The 16,496-nt window shown below is 38.8% G+C and overlaps 1 protein-coding gene across 3 annotated transcripts in view; it reads left to right on the top strand.

Moving 5' to 3' along the window:
- LOC145986789 (sorting and assembly machinery component 50 homolog B) overlaps positions 1-4,122 on the top strand; it is a 32,895-nt gene extending 28,773 nt beyond the window's left edge. The window contains exons 10-11 of one of the 3 annotated variants that reach the window (XM_083121216.1): positions 1,344-1,535; positions 3,952-4,122. In XM_083121216.1, the coding sequence (XP_082977342.1) occupies positions 1,344-1,528 (185 nt within the window). In that variant the 3' untranslated portion in view covers positions 1,529-1,535; positions 3,952-4,122. Of the gene's footprint in view, positions 1-1,340; positions 1,536-3,951 lie in introns of all 3 variants that reach the window. The other 2 variants (XM_083121215.1, XM_083121214.1) reach the window with 2 other exon arrangements.
- The last annotated feature ends 12,374 nt before the right edge of the window (positions 4,123-16,496 follow it).

The raw sequence follows: 16,496 nt of genomic DNA, 5'->3' as shown, positions 1-16,496 counted from the left end.
TATTTAAAAGCCATGTTTTTTTTTTGTTTTTTTTTTACAAAACAACCTTATCACCTTCAAAGTACTCTCCATGACACTTAATACATTTGTCCAATCTGTGATCCCATTCTTGGAACCATTTTTTAAACTCACCTGTTGTGATGGCTGACAGCTCCTTCCTCGTTTTTTTCTTCACCTCTTCTACATCGTCAAATAACTTCCCCAGCTCTTCAATGGTCCGTCGTAGGTCTTCGAGCACAAGTTCACAAATTTTATCGACATGTCACCTTTCTTGAAGCGAGAAAACCACTCGTACACTTGAGTTTTCCCCATAGCGCTGTCCTTGTAAGCTGTGTTCAACATCACAACCGTTTCTGCAGCATTTTTCCCCGAGCAGGAAACAAAATTTCACAGCCACACGCTGTTCTCTTACATCGGCCATCACAAAAAATGAGGTGCGAGCGAAACCGCTTTTACGAAAAAAAAAATCACCGACGCCACTGGGTGCAGCGTTATTCGTTTTTTTTTTTTTGGGTACCCCCTCGTACATTATTCTATAAATTATTTATTTAAATCTTGATGTAAATCAACCTGATTTAAATCAGTCCACCTTGCATGTGGTGTTATAGTGTGTAGAATTCGAGATTTATACAGTGTTGGGAAAATAAAATATTTCGTGTCCTGAAAATTTCCCAACTTACGTAGGAATTGGCAAAAATTTCTTAACCCGACCAAAAGTTTTCCATTCTTCACACCCATACTGTTCACTAATAAAATATCATTGTGTTATGTGTTAGTGCTTTTTCCCAGATTTCATCCTATGAGAACTTGTTTCTTCCTCCCCTCTTTCCCCTTCAGACAGTTTGATTTAGTTTTTTCTCCCACTTTTGCGATGATGGAGATGATTGAGAAGATGAAGTGGATGAAGGGACAATCGGAACAGGATTTTATCAGCTGTGAGTCCAAGCTGTCCCTTGTTGGCCTGGAGCATTGCAGTTGGCAGGGTGCACTACATGTGTGCCTTCTGAAAAGGTCACTCACTCCTTACATCCCGGGACTTGGGACAGGAGGTGAAATAAAGCAATGCACACAAGCCTAGTGTGCATGCGTGTTCATTACGCTGTGTCATGAAGGCACATCAGGTGTGACTAATGCTTTCACGAACATTACAAAACATATCACTAGTGATGTTGCAAAAGTCTAAAGAGTAAATCATTTCATTGAGTTTTGCATGGTCAGTTTTCATGCAAATTGTACTTTTCATTGTAACTCTCAGAATACACACGATGAATATTCTATGCTACTTCTTGTTTTAATGAGTGTATGTGGGTGTACTTCTTATTATTACCGTTTTCTTTCAGCAGAAGACATACCAAACAACCTTCTCTTGTTAGCCCAGAACATGCGGTTCGCATGCGGATTAGGTCTGGCACTTCGGTTAGGTCAAGTTGCGAGGGTCGAACTAAATTATTGCGTGCCAATCCTGAAGCAGAAATCAGACCAGGTCAACCCGGGAGTGCAGTTTGGTGTCGGAGTGTCATTCTTGTAGATGAAAGGTCAGCATCTGAGCTTTGTACTAGTCCTTTGTAACAATGTGTTTGATTGTAATTTGAGGTGTGCATGTGTGGATATGTAAAATGTTTCTTTTTGCAGTTATCATTTTATCAATAAATGTACTGGCAGATGAATTTGAATGTAGATAAATAAACATGGGTGTCTGGTTAAAATCTTTCTTGTTTTTTTTATTTTTTTTAATTTTTATTTTAAAATTTATGTTGTTGAAATTTATTTAATGTTGATCTTCTTCATGAATCATTCCTGGCACTTTACCATTGGCTTCTAAACGTAGACATGCATTAACATGTTTGGTTTTGTTTTTGCATATAACATGAGGAATGTATAAATGTTACTGCATTTAATTGAAGCATTGCATGATTTTGTCAGATGTGCGTAACATTTGAATGCTGTTATCATTGTGAGAAAACATTTTAATTATGTCAACGCAAATCTCTTTAAAGTGGAAAATAATATTTGAGCTTTTGTCCTCAAATTTTTCTTACTTCACTTATCTTTCAGAGAAGGAAGCACTAAAATTAGACATTATCAAATAATGTAAGGTACAAGTCAGTGTAAATGGAACAAAGACCAGTAGACAATCTTTTCTTTTTTTTAATTGTCTTTAATGTTACCATTTTTATTGTATTTTAGTTCTTCCTTCCTCTTCTGGGGACGATCACTGGTGTTGCCAAGAATTTGAGAATAAAAACTTTTCACATCACATCACAAATCTCACAATGCAATTAAATTACTTAGGGGGTACAATGTATCTACAGAGATTATGTTGAAAATAAATATGGTACCGATACAAGTTTCGTAATCTCAGTTTCGCCTCGAATTTACATAACTTACATACATAATTTATGTATGTCTGAGTTATTCAGATATACGTAAAGCAGATATCTACATGATTTTTGACAGATAAATCATATTTTTTGTTTATCTTAATTGCAAACTTAATCAGTCAGTTACAGTTGTAAGCCTGTGCTGCCTCATTTCATATATTCGGGATAAAATTCTTCATGTCAAGGGTTCACAGCATCGAAATGAAGCATCAAGCAGAAAAACGTTTTAACAAAAATTGTTTCCTTTAACGTTGTGAGACTTTCTTCGGTGACATAATGTATACATTACTTATACCATATATTTCATGAATTGAGGCGAGATAAAGGGCCTCCTCGCCCTTCAAGCTGTCTTTGGATCGATCCGGCAAGAGGCACATGCACAGTGGTTCGTATTCCAGTTTATACTTAAATCTTGTCCTGATTAGACTATCTGAACATAAACTGGAACTAAAATAAACTGAAGGGATGCGGTTGAACTCCAGCATTTGTATGTTTTTTTTATTGTTTTTAACATGATTTTCTCATGTTTGAAATTAAATGACAATACATATCCTTCCATTTGCATGTTGTTCTAATGCCAAAACCACGAATGTGCAAAAATTTTGACTTCTTCACCTAATGCAGTTTCTGACTACTTTTTGTTGAAAGATGTCTACGCTAACTTCTATGACCCAATAGAAAGTCATAAGTAGGTGTACATTTTACCGATGACATTTATCCAAATATAAAACCTTTTATTTCTGGGAAATTGTATATTAAAATGCTGTTATCTTTAAGTAAGGTTTAGAACATTTGTGGTTTTGGCTAACAGGTGCAACTAAAAGAACTACATAATGTTATTTTGCAACTTTTAGCGTAGGAAGAACTCTGGGAAAACCTAAGTGGCAAATGCCAACCCATCTTAAAATGACCTACACTTAAATGTAGATTAAAAAGGGTAATTTCAAAATATTTTATAGTGTATCCTTCACCTCCCCCCAAAATGCACCTATGTAATATCCCCCTTCATAATTCCAGCTCCCTTTGAAAAAAAAAAAAAAAAAAAAGATCTTACGTATGCTACTTCCTCTAGCACTGACTTAATCTACATGTACTCTGAATGCTTATTGCTAAGAACAATAATTGTGACTGTAGTGAAGCCAGAAACTAGTATAGTAACTTAGCTTGTTGGAGCATTTGCACACAGGAAAATGTAGTCTGTTCTCTTCTTAAACCTACCTTCGTGGACACTTCCGTTAGCCTCACTGCTTGAAGATCAACTGTCAATCATTATGTTCCTTCAATACTAGTAGCAGAAAAACCCACACTAGCTTTCCTGTTGCTGGATGGTGGGTTTCCATCATTGTTATTCTGGTAGTTAACAATTCTCAAAATTGCTTGATAGAGATATTTTGTTTAATGACAGCCAGTTCATCATGTGAGTGAATGGAGGTCCCTCCAAGAAACATTAAAGCAGTTGGTTCATCCAGATGAATGTAGAATAGTTGAACAATAAGTAGAGCAGCTGCTATTGTATATAATGATTTACATTTATTCTGTTTACTGCATGTATAATTTTTTTTCTTTTCAGCTAGCAGTTGACCAAATGAAGAATGTTGCCAAGATGCTGAAAATGCAATGAAATAGTGAAATGCCATTCAATGTCATTCATTGTAATAAATCATTAAGCATTGTTAGTAATGTGAATTCCTCTTGTAGTTCTGTTATAAAATTATTAAAGTCTTGTGTTAGTTATTTTGTATGAGCTTTTGTTGTCATTGAATTTATACCCTACCTCTGTTATTAACCTAAAATGCATGTCTACGTAAGGTATAGCTACATTGAGGAATTTTTTGATGTCTAGGAAATGACAAAAATATCAATTTGCACATTCATGTATAACTCATTTCAAATTTAATTAATTCTTGATTACAAAATTTCCAATAACATTACTACATATTTTTTAAGGCATACTTTCCACAGGAGGCAACAATATCTGTGTAATTTCAACTATTTTGTGGGCTGTCAGGAAGCCGTAAGTGGTAGCCAATGGATTGTTAGAACCAGTGACATATTCCAAAAAGGAAAAAAATTGACCTCCTTTACCGCAACAATTTTTATTTATTTTATGTATTAGATATACAGGGAGGTTATTTCAGTCGTTCACCGCCAGCGTGTCGGCCGTTTGGCGGACTCTTCATGCAACAGGTCCCGGCAAATTGCGCTCAGGAAGTCCGTAACAGAAACCGCTTGTTTTGTAATGTTTCCACTTTTCACAGTTACAATTCAATTGAAATAAGCTCGTACCTTGTCGCAGAGATGCTTGAAAAGGTGTCCTCCCAAATCCAAATATTTCTGGCACTTTATTTCTGACATATAATCTTAGATTAGACATCGCTACTTTATCGTCAGTTGACAGAAATGGAAGACAGCATCCCGGCGCATAAAGCAAACCGAAAGCGTAAAATGATATTTAAAAGTAATAATAATGATGATCACTAACCTCCTGTGTTATAAGAGATGTTGAAAATTACCTCCTTCAACAGCAATACAACATGTTTCTTAGGTTCAAGAGATCCTGTCTCTCGTAATTCCCTGACCACTTTTCTGCAAGAATTCGTTTTCACGTAATTATCGTACATAAAAACTCTCTGTTCAAGACTATATTTGTTTAACGGCATAAGTAATGAATGAATAACAATTAACACACAATAAAGCACTGGCCATGAGTAGCACAGTACAATAACACAGTATAAACAACACGCGTACTGATAAACGCAAACAGAAGTGAACATGAACGTACACTGACTACGTCTGGTAGCCGACAGTGTTGCTAACCATTTTTCGGCAATGTCCCTACAGACGTAGTCAACATGTCCCTACAACTGACCAAATGTCCCTACGCCAAGTAAAGTGACTAAAAAAAACAACACCTCATGAGCATCCAAAACAGAAGATAAAATATACACATTTACTTACCAAATCTTTCTGCTCGGTTCTTCCACAATTAATGAAGGAGCGAATTTACAATACATGACCCCTCCCCGATTTTTGTAATATTTCGCATACTCACTAATTGAGGCCTCCTAATCACGAATTTGAAGTTAACATTTGGGGGGTCACGTGTAGAAATTGCAAAATAAGTGAAATTGAGTGGTCCGCGATCGGCACGATTTCTCATTATTTACCAGAAGATTTTGTGTTTCCAATACTTAAAAAACGAAATATACATTCCTGATATTACTACGACCCCAAATTTTAACTATGTTTGCCTATCCTAACCTAACCTAACCGTACCTGAATGGTTCGTGGGGCTATCCGTCAATGGTTTGTGGGGCTACCCGTGCATGTATTTTTCGAGCCCAAATTTTAACTATGTTTGCCTTGCCTAACCTAACTTAACCTAACCTTACCGAGAATGGTCAGTGGGGCTATTCCTGAATGGATTTGCGGTAATTGTGATTACGAACCGATAAAAAATCTTTATTTCGTAGCACTTTAACGGCAAACGTTCATCATCGAAGACGCCATTTTCGCATCCTGCAATTTTATGATTGATGTACTGTTGCCAAATTTACCTGTAATCAAATCAGTTCTTCTACATCATTATTGTCGCTGTCACATGTAAGCACGTTCTTTGGGCAATATACTGAAATCCATAAGTTTATTAATTAGCCCAGAGCCATCCTCCTGCACACTCCACCTAACAATCTGTACAACATTAACAACTTTTTTACTGTTCTCTTCCGCCATTCTTACACAATCCATGCTCTCCAAGTATGAAATCAACAGTGTGGCAACGCTGTAGACAGCGTAACTAATTGTAATTTGTTCATATCAACAAATATGGCTACCATAATTGTATACGGAGAATCATTGCGAGAATTGAAAAGCTTGTTTTACAACTTCTACACGTTAATGAACAATTTTTTCACCTCACCCCAACATGTTGACTTGAGATAAATCATCACGACTAATTATTTCGTTAGTATAAGACGTAGCATAGAAATTACAGAATGATTTTCCTGTAGTTTACGGTTATTACAAGCATAAGAAAACAGTTTTTCTTTGTGACGTTTCAGGAGAACACACGCTCCTTTCATCAGACATTTATTTTCATTTTGATTAAAGATACAGTTATAACAATGGTTAGTAATTTTTTAAACAAAAAGAATCTGTTATATAATGGATGTTGTCAATGTTACATTGTTGTAATATAGCAACTTGACTGTGAAAAAAGCAGTCTGTTTTATTTTTATTTCAGATTTTTAGATTTTTTTTAAAAAAAATAATTATGAATCCAAAATATCATCAGGTAATTCAAATTCATCATTGATTTCACAAAGTCTCTTGATGTTTTCTGTTACATTAAATTTTAAAGATGGTGGCTTACTCCATTTGTGAAAAAGAAAACTCCATACTGGATCTATGTTACCATTTTCATTATTTAATTTATTCCAGTGTTCTTCTGCAATGAACGAAGCTTCCCAGACATTCAACGCTGTGTTTCCCGTTAATCTTTTTAAAACCCTTCTCTTTTTAATCAAATGCTTCTCTTCGATGATATGACTTGACAAACCTGTTCTTGGGTTTAGATTTATAATGTCCAAATCGTGTTCGTGCCATCTTATTGCCATTTTCCTTGCTGTTTGTCCCACATAATCTTTTGAACATGAACAACTTATATTATATATTCCTGTGGTTTCCACATCTGGTAGAGAGTTTCTCATTTTGAATTCATTAAATGTACATTCCAAACTTCTTGGTGATTTAAAAACAATTTTGAAATTAAAACTTCTAAAAATTTTTGCAATTTTATGTGAGAATCCCTATATTACAACAATGTAACATTGACAACATCCATTATATAACAGATTCTTTTTGTTTAAAAAATTACTAACCATTGTTATAACTGTATCTTTAATCAAAATGAAAATAAATGTCTGATGAAAGGAGCGTGTGTTCTCCTGAAACGTCACAAAGAAAAACTGTTTTCTTATGCTTGTAATAACCGTAAACTACAGGAAAATAATTCTATAATGCAAGCAATGCGTACATACAAGAAAAACAATTACAGAATGGTCCGGTATTGTAAATTCTTGCCTTAATGAATAATAGTGGTGTGCGGGACAGAATTTTTTGGGTCGGGACGGGAATTTTTTTTAAATCCCGACATTCGAGACTTAAAAATTTGCAATTTCCTGACCAAGTCGGAAAATTTTCGGGACGGGAAATTTTCGAAATTTCCCGAAGCACTGGAAATCTCGAATTCTACAAGTCATTTTCACTTTAAGTGATTGTTTTTGCATTTCTAGAATAAAAACTTACAATTTTCGATAAGTTCCAGAAACTTACAATGCAGAAAACGTCGAGAATTAACGACTTTTTAAAGTGACCATTCGGTATTTCCCGACTGCTCGGGATCCCGAAAAGTCAGGAAGTCATTTCCCGAAGTCGGGATTGGGACGGGAATTTTTTTTCCCGATCCCGGTCCTGACTTTTCGGGATCCCGCACACCCCTAATAAATAACGTTGAGTCGTTTACTGTTGATTATGTTATTTGAAGTCATACATGTTGCTGCTGTGAAGAGATAGATGTTGGTTGGTGATATATGCTGTATTTCCTGTAGTCTTTAACAATTTTGGTCCCATTTTATTTCCCTTTTTTGTTTTTGTATCACTTAACATTGAAAATATTCTTTCTGTTTCAGCGTTAGAATGCAGCAATGTTAGCACTATTTTCGCGAGAGTGGAAATGTTTTCAAAAAAGAACTTACCTTGAAAGTTTTTGGTAACCGATACCATGTTCCAAAATTCTGATGGAGATTTGTTAGTTAGTTCATTTTTCTCCTCCTCGCAAAAGTATCCAGATAAACTAATTCAAAAAATGTCATTTTCCAAGATTGAAAAAAGTATTTACGTTTTCCCTCATTTGGCAAAATCTGTCCCTACGCGGGCGAAATTTAGTGAAAAGTCCCTATGAGTAGGGAAATGTCCCTACGGTTGGCATCACTGCCGACACGTGCAGTATGAAGCGCCCTCTCGCGGCTGACAACTCCCCGATAAGCTGCCGGCGCTGTCGCGACAACTGAGGAAAAAGTAGCGATGTCTAATCTAAGATTAGATGTCAGAAATAAGGCGCCAGAAATATTTGTATTTGGGAGGGCACCTTTTCCAGCATCCTTGCAACAAGTTACGTGCTTATTTCAATTGTAATTGTAACTGTAATTGTGAAAAGTGGAATCATTACTGTTACTAGTCTGGCCCCCCACACTTTACCTCCGCACTCGAGGTTCGGTGCACTTCGTACTCGGCTCTGATTTGTCTAGGGGTATCTTTCTTTGTACGACAATGCACGTGGGTTGCTTCAAGTCAACATAATTATATAATTAACTACAAGAGACAACGGATAACCTTTGCGAAACCTTATTGCTATTGTGTGAAATTAATAACTGAAATTTTGGATATTTTCTATAGTTTAATTAACGTAAAATTTGAAGTATATACAAGTCGTATCCGAACGTTCATTTCTCTAATTATTTATCGGGCCAAAACTCTAATTTTGATGTTGGAATCTCTATTGTTTGTACCTGGATGCTTTACATTTCATGAATTACATCTGAAGTACGCTTGTCACAAGGTAGACTCGCGTTACTCCAAGAAACGTCTTAACAGGCGCTAGGCCGCCCGACGTGTACATTTCTCAACCTCTACGGTGACAAGGCACTAGGCTGCCCGGCACACCGTAATTACTTCAAAAATAACATCCAGTACAACTACCTTTTTACCTGTAAACTGGACACCAAGGCACTAGCTTGCCCGGCAAAAAGAAACCATATAGACATGCTGTTACTCCAGGAACCATATTTACAAAATGAACAACTAATACATGCACCAACTGATGCTACCTTAATCTATAATCCACACAGCAATACGAAAGCAGCAATTGTATCGTTCAATAAGAACATCACTATCCTCAAAATTTCGAATTTCTCAGACACGCATACAAATTGCATAGAAGTAAACTACGGAAAGATGAACTTCATCATAATAAACAGCTATTGCCAATATTGCCACAACATTGAAATCTACACTGCCCGCATTAGGAACGCCTGCCTGGCCAATGCCAAGAAGAAAATTCTTGTAACACTCGACAGTAACTCTTCCTCTCCCCTTTGGTTCGGCAAGGAAACTGATGATAACGGAAAAAAGATGACCGACCTCATTGCAGAGTTGAATCTCAACATTGAAAACCTACCAGGGAATCCACCCACGTACAGGGGAAGAGCAGGGGCAAGCAGCAACATAGACCTAACCTTAACGAACAATCAAATGTCAGCGCTCATAGAAAACTGGGAGGTATATGATATGGTAACCACCAGCGACCATAATCTGATATCTTTTAATATAAAATTGGGAACCTCACTGGAAAACAAAAATGATCGAGCTATAACATACAACTGGAACAGGACGGATGCAAACATCCTTCTCGAAAACATAAATCTTCCTCAAAATCTAGGACCGGATAGAAGCATTGACGATTGGGCAACCCTGCTCACAAAAAATCTACAAATGGGCATTGCAGCATCCACACCGAGAAGAGGACAAAATATCCCAATCAGACCATGGTCGGCAAGGATGGATGTACTAAGAGCCAATATGCGGAAAAGCCGCAAGTTATACCAAAAACCTGTCATACAAGGCAATAGGAACCAATATCTCGAGGATTATCGTAGAGCAAAGGCTTTATACGCCAAAGAGCTTAAAGAACTCAAGCAGAAGAGATGGAAAAAATTTGTAGAGGGTAACCTGGAGCGGGATAAGTGGGGTCTCCCATACAGAATCATGACCAAAAAAATCAAACCTAGCCAAGGAATAACAACAATAAGAAAACCAGATGACACCCTCACTAGAGATCTGAAAGAGACTGGAAAGGCCCTCCTTAGTGGACTCCTTCCGGATGATGATGAGGAAACTGACAATGAAAATAATGTAGCAACGAGAAGGGAAAACGAAGGATATCCGAACAACACACCTATAGTTCCTTTCGAACCGGAGGAGGTTGCCCGTGAACTGGCTACAATGAAGAGCAACAGGGCACCGGGCCCTGACGGCATTCCAGCTGGAGTCGTTAAATTGTCCTTGCCAAAAACGATTCATTTCATAACAGCATTGTTCAACCACTGTTTGGCAAACAAGAAATTCCCTACCCCATGGAAAGAGGGAAGGTTGGTAATAATAAAAAAGGATGGGAAGAAGGACGAAACAAGCCTGAAGTCATATAGACCGATTTGTCTACTCAACACCTTGGGGAAGTTGTTCGAGAAGATGATTAATAAGAGATTGCAGGAGTTTCTGATCATGATTGGAGGCTCTGGCCGCCAGTACGGTTTCACGAAGGGTCGCTCAACTGAAGATGCAGTAAATGAATTAAAGAAGGAGGCTCAAACATCAGACAAGAAGATAGTGGTGGCAGTATTCGCGGACATCAGCGGAGCCTTCGACAACCTATGGTGGCCGTGGCTATTCCTTACCCTCAGGAAGTTGAATTGTCCGTCAACAATAATCCAACTACTAGAAGATTACTTCAGGAACAGGAAGGTTCAACTAACCTTGAACGAGGAAACCTTCTCCAAAATTTCAACTAAGGGATGCCCTCAGGGGTCGGTGCTTGGACCTCATTTATGGAACCTTAACCTAGAACCCTGCCTTCGTGATCTCAGTAATAACAGTAACATTACAAAAGTTATTGCCTACGCGGATGACATAGCTATGGTATGTGCAGACGACTCCCGTGCTAAGGTTGAGCACAAAGTAAATGAAGCTCTACAGGCCCTAAGAATATGGTGCAAGGAAGCCAAGCTAGAACTATCCGCAGAAAAGACAAAATACTTGTTTCTAAAGGGTAAAATTAGCACCAGGAGAAACCCATCGATAAAACTATCTGGCTCTATCATTCAAAGAGCAGAACATTTTGAATATCTTGGGGTAACCATAAGTGAGGGATTAAAATTCGATAGACACATACAAAAAATAACTACCAAAGCCGAAATCACAATGCAAAAACTCACCAGGTTGACATCATACCAAGTTAATCTAAATTCCAGCATAATGGAAGCATATACCAAGTCAATTTATGAAGCAATAGCCACATATGCGTCATCCACATGGATGGAGGAGTTGACACTGAAAAAGAACATCAGAATGCTCAGGTCCTCTCAACGTAGGATTCTTCTGCGAGTAACGGGGGCCTTCGGAACAGTCTCTACGGAGGCATTGCTTGCCCTTACGGGATACCTTCCGCTGGATATGGAGGTCCGCTGGAGGGCGGCCAAATATTGGTTTAGGAAGGGAGACGAGGAAAACCTTACTAAATGTGTTGGAATTTTCTTGCCTACTCTACGGGAGATAAGAGAAAGATTCATGGATGCCTGGCAAGAGGAATGGGACGTTGCCCGGAATGGAAGAAGGACGTTCGGCTTCTTCCCAAACCTACGTCAAAACAAACTGATATCTGCTCATGCCACAAAGGGCTTAATGCACTTCCTGACAGGCCATGGCCCTTACGGAGAGCATCTACACCGGATAGGCAGCAGAACTTCTACAAAATGCATTGCCTGCGAAGCTCCGGAAGATACCCCAGAGCACAAGGTCTTCTTCTGCCTAGGATCAGGTGAGAACATCAAAAACATGAGGAGGGAACTTCCAACATATGATATAACAATCCTGCTATCTAAGCAACAGATAGGAAGATTCAAGGCACTCGCAGACGCCGTGTCTTTGGAGGAGCTGGGAAGATTCGAGAAACAGCAAAGGCGACCACCCCAGCCAATACACATACCACAGACCCAATCTGCCATGGAAACCAGGAGAGGAACTGCTGGAAGGCCCCTTACTTCTCGTGCTTTGCCTCCTACTCCTGTAGAGGAGGAAGGTGAGGAGGAGGAGGAGGAAGCACCCACCAATGTTTCCAGACGAAGGCACTGTGTGGTTTCCACTGGACGAAGGGAGGCCTCAGAGCGGAGAAGAATTCGCCCCGTCCGATTACCAGGAGTAAGACATAAGGATTAAATGGAAAGAGAAATGGCTTCAAAACAAACTCACAACACCTAGCTGGCACACCATCTACCATTCAAACGTCGGTACTCCGGCGTTATTCTCTAAACTACATATCATACAATCCATTTATAAATTATAATCCATAAATCTCATTCAAAATTACATTCATTAATATTTCAAATACTTTTACCTTTTGTATTGTACTAACTCTATTTTATCAATCAATAATTCATATCTACTATGCTGCTTTCTGCTGAAGTGTATTCATTTCAGCAAACAGATATACAAGGCAGCAGGTAACTTTCTTCCACACACACAATACTACACACATTTTACAATTCCAAATGGGAACTGACCACGCATAATCGCATCAAACTATCTTCAAAATATGGGAGCTGGAGACCGACAGCGGAACACCTAGCCTCTGAGGTGAAGCATACCCATCCAACTGAATTAATATAATTCAAATCAATGGTCTTAAACCACATGCTGATCTACTGTCGCTCTCTGGCTCCCTATGCACTATTTGTAGCAAGAAAATTGTAATATGCAGGGCGCGTGAGCTCTCAACACTATAGATTTCGGATCCCGAAATCCGGTATATGTTAAACAATGCATACATACACACAATACTTATATCGTATTTTAAACATATTCCAGCTAAGGTTCATGTAAAAAATAAAAGGTATAGATGTATTAACATTGTACTGTACTGATACCAATGTAATTATACAAAATTATATTTATGTTATATATTATGTTATTAAATATTATTGTAATTGTCAAATTTTTATTTCCAGATTTATGTAAAATGCAAATTTCAAATAAAGTAATGGAGCGTAACAATAACGGGGGAACCGTAAAACGAGCAACTGCCGTCCCAGTTTTTCACAGAGGCACTGGGACATGCGCATACCCTCGAATGTATGCGGGTGGAGGTTAGGATACATTCGGGGGTTCCCCCCTTATTGTTGAATCCAATCTCTTACAGCATCCGTTTCGGGAGACCTGTCCTCCGGTCCTAGCTAACCGAAGCAAAAAAACAGCCTCTCCCTTCCAAGTCTCAGTTCCAACAGCCGACGTCCCCCACTCTCATCTGGGAGTTTATATATGTTTGGTTGGCGTCTGTTGCCAACCGCCCTTCTTTCAAAATTTTTAATCTTTAACAGCTAAACTGCCCGCCTTTCTTTTGAACGTTCGAAACACGAAGCAAGAACAGAGAGCTACATGGTGTTTATACATGGAAAAATACGAACCTAAAAATGCATAATAAATTGAGGTACACTTATCACATATACATAATTTTATACACGTAATTACCTAATTAATTAACATATTAATAAATATTTCAATAAGAAAAGAAAACACTGTTGCCCTGACACGGGGGCAGGGTAACAGATTCCCCCTCCCCAGCGTTACAATTCAATCTGAAATTAAAATTTCAGTCTATGTGAATTGTCTTTCAAAGTTACTGAGAAAAGTTAAGCACTGTATCTGAAAAGAAAAAGTTCACTGATAACGTTATTTTCACCACACATCACAACCGTCTCTGAAAAGAAGAGTCTCGATTTCACTGCACTAAATGTCCTATTTCCACACGGTTTCTTCCTCAGGAATCCTGGAACCTCCTGAACATCTCGGTCATCTGGTCATCAGGACTGCTCCCAGGTGCAGACAGATTCAGCTCCTCCACCTTCCAAAGAACATGTCCAGCTCCCGCTCTAGGGTCGACTCAGCCTCCTCCTCGGTCCATCCGAAGAACTCCCGGCTCCTTAGTTTCCTAGTCCTTGCGTCTGGGACTTCTGCAGTACTCGGTTCGACTCCTGCCGAATTTCAGCTTCAAATGCTTTCAAAAAGTTCTATCGTTCGATCACACGACCCGACTTTAATATGGCTTTCCCATTTTTTCATCTATAAGGAAACTTTCCTTTCCCTCTTCGGGCATCGAACTGCCATCCTTCAGCATTCTCTTAGCGATGAAAATCTCATGTCCTCGTGTGCAGAATATGCATCTCCTTTTATCGGTAAAAGGTTTACATAACATAAAATCCAACAGTCCGTAATTTAAATCTTACATTCACATGAAATAAATTTACCAGGACACTAATGTGTAGCGACAATAAATCAGGAACTTAATTACTACTGTACAAACTAGAAGTCAACTTTTCGGCTTCTTTTTCACCATTTTTCACAGCCCTTCTACCCCCTCCCCTTGAGATGGATTCTCAGGGTAGAATTTAGGGACGAGTGCTTTCCCTCACACTTCTCAAATTTCTTCTCGGAATCACCTTCAGCTGGTCAACGTTAGCCAGAACTCTCTTCCCCTCACCTTCCTTTTCCAAAACAACATTATTCGGAGTAGTGAATTTCAGAATTCTGCAGATCCCTTTGAATTTCGGGAAAAAGCACGCAGTTTGCTTATTAAAAGCAGATGAAATCCTATGCTCTTGAAGTAGTACTCGATCTCCGACACGAAGATTAGCCCTTCTTCTGCCCTTATTGTAGGCCCTTGACGCCTTTTGTCTCGTCTTTTCTTCTTTTTCTCTTGCAAATTCGAAAGCCGCGCCCATTCTTTCCTTTAACTGTATGACGTAATCCATCTGTCTCTCCGCCGTGACGTCCTCCCCGGTTCCATCTTCCCTCTGAAGCTCAATTTTCCGAGTGTCATGCGGTGTGTACAAATCACGTCCAAAGAACAAGAATGACGGCTTCAATCCAGTCATCGAATTCGTTGCATTATTAATGGCAAAACTTATCGCGTCCAAGTTTTCAGCCCACGACGAGTGTTCCTTGCAGAACTTCCCAAGTGCTTGCTTGATTATCTTAATCGCTGCTTCTGATTTGTTTCCCTTCGGTCTATATGGCGTAATATAGACAGGCTTGCAATTCACAGAACGCAACGTTTGTGAATACAGTTTGCTTCGAAATACACTCTGGTTGTCACTGACAACGTATTTCGGGAAACCTGACTGAAAACAGTACTTCAAGAATGCTTGCGAGATTGTCCTCGCCGTTGTAGTTCTAAGCGGTGTCAAACTAATGTGCCTTGAGAACTCATCTTGAATGACTAAACAGTACTTGTATCTCCCCTTCGTACTTGTAGGCAGTGGTCCAAAAATGTCCAGAAACACTTTGTATCCAGGCGCAGTAGATTTCCTCGAGTTCATAAATCCCATCTTTCTGCTGTTGTCAGGATTATACTGAAGACAAGTGATACAACTTTTGCAATAGTTACTGACATCTTTGACTACTCCATCCCAAGTATAATTCTCTAGAACCTTAAACAATGTCTTTCCATGTCCTAAGTGCGCAGATAATAAATCATCATGCGAAGACTTAAGTACTTCACTCTTCAACTTCTCTGGTACCCACAGCTTCAATCTGGAGCTAAACGGTGGATAAAGTCCAGTGTTTTCGTCAACGAAACGGTAAAGCAGTCCATCATCGTCGAGACAGGAATGTTGCAGATAAAAGTCAAATTTTCTCTTCTCTCGAGAATCCTTTATTTCAACTTCTTCTCCATTTAAACATCCAATTAATTTCGACAAGTAAGGATCACTCTGTTGTTCTCCTTTCCACATTTCTTTATCGTTAAGATCTACGGGCGGCGAAGTTTCTGTCTGTCCGTCCGTCTGTCTTCCATTTACAGTGTTGCCAGCTGCATCTGTAAACATCGCTTCCGTTTTCCTTTTCTGTTTCCGGTCGAATTTCTGACACACTTTGCCTTCGACTTTAGGAATCTCATGGTGTTCCATTATCGTCCCATCAGGCATCTCTAATCTGAAATATCCTTCAGGCTTGATGTCCTCTATTGGATAATTCTCTTCTGCATCCGAAGATCCAATGTAATTCTCCCTTTCGGAGAATCCCGCTTCGATCCTCGACAAGTAGTCAACCGCTGTGTTATTTCTACCGGCAATGTATTTTACTGTAACTGGAAACCTGGTCACCCTGTTTATCATTCTGTTTATGTGGCTCGGAATCTGAGAAGATTTCAAGATATCCACGAGCGCAGAATGGTCAGTGTAAGCTATCACTTCCGGTGCTTGCAGAAAGTAATATTCAAATTTCTCCAGA

Source organism: Lepisma saccharinum, chromosome 4, assembly GCF_977018435.1.
Source record: "Lepisma saccharinum chromosome 4, izLepSacc3.1, whole genome shotgun sequence".
Lineage (NCBI taxonomy): Eukaryota > Metazoa > Arthropoda > Insecta > Zygentoma > Lepismatidae > Lepisma > Lepisma saccharinum.
The sequence above is the reverse complement of the archived record's forward strand: the minus strand, read 5'-3'. Positions and strand labels throughout refer to the sequence as shown.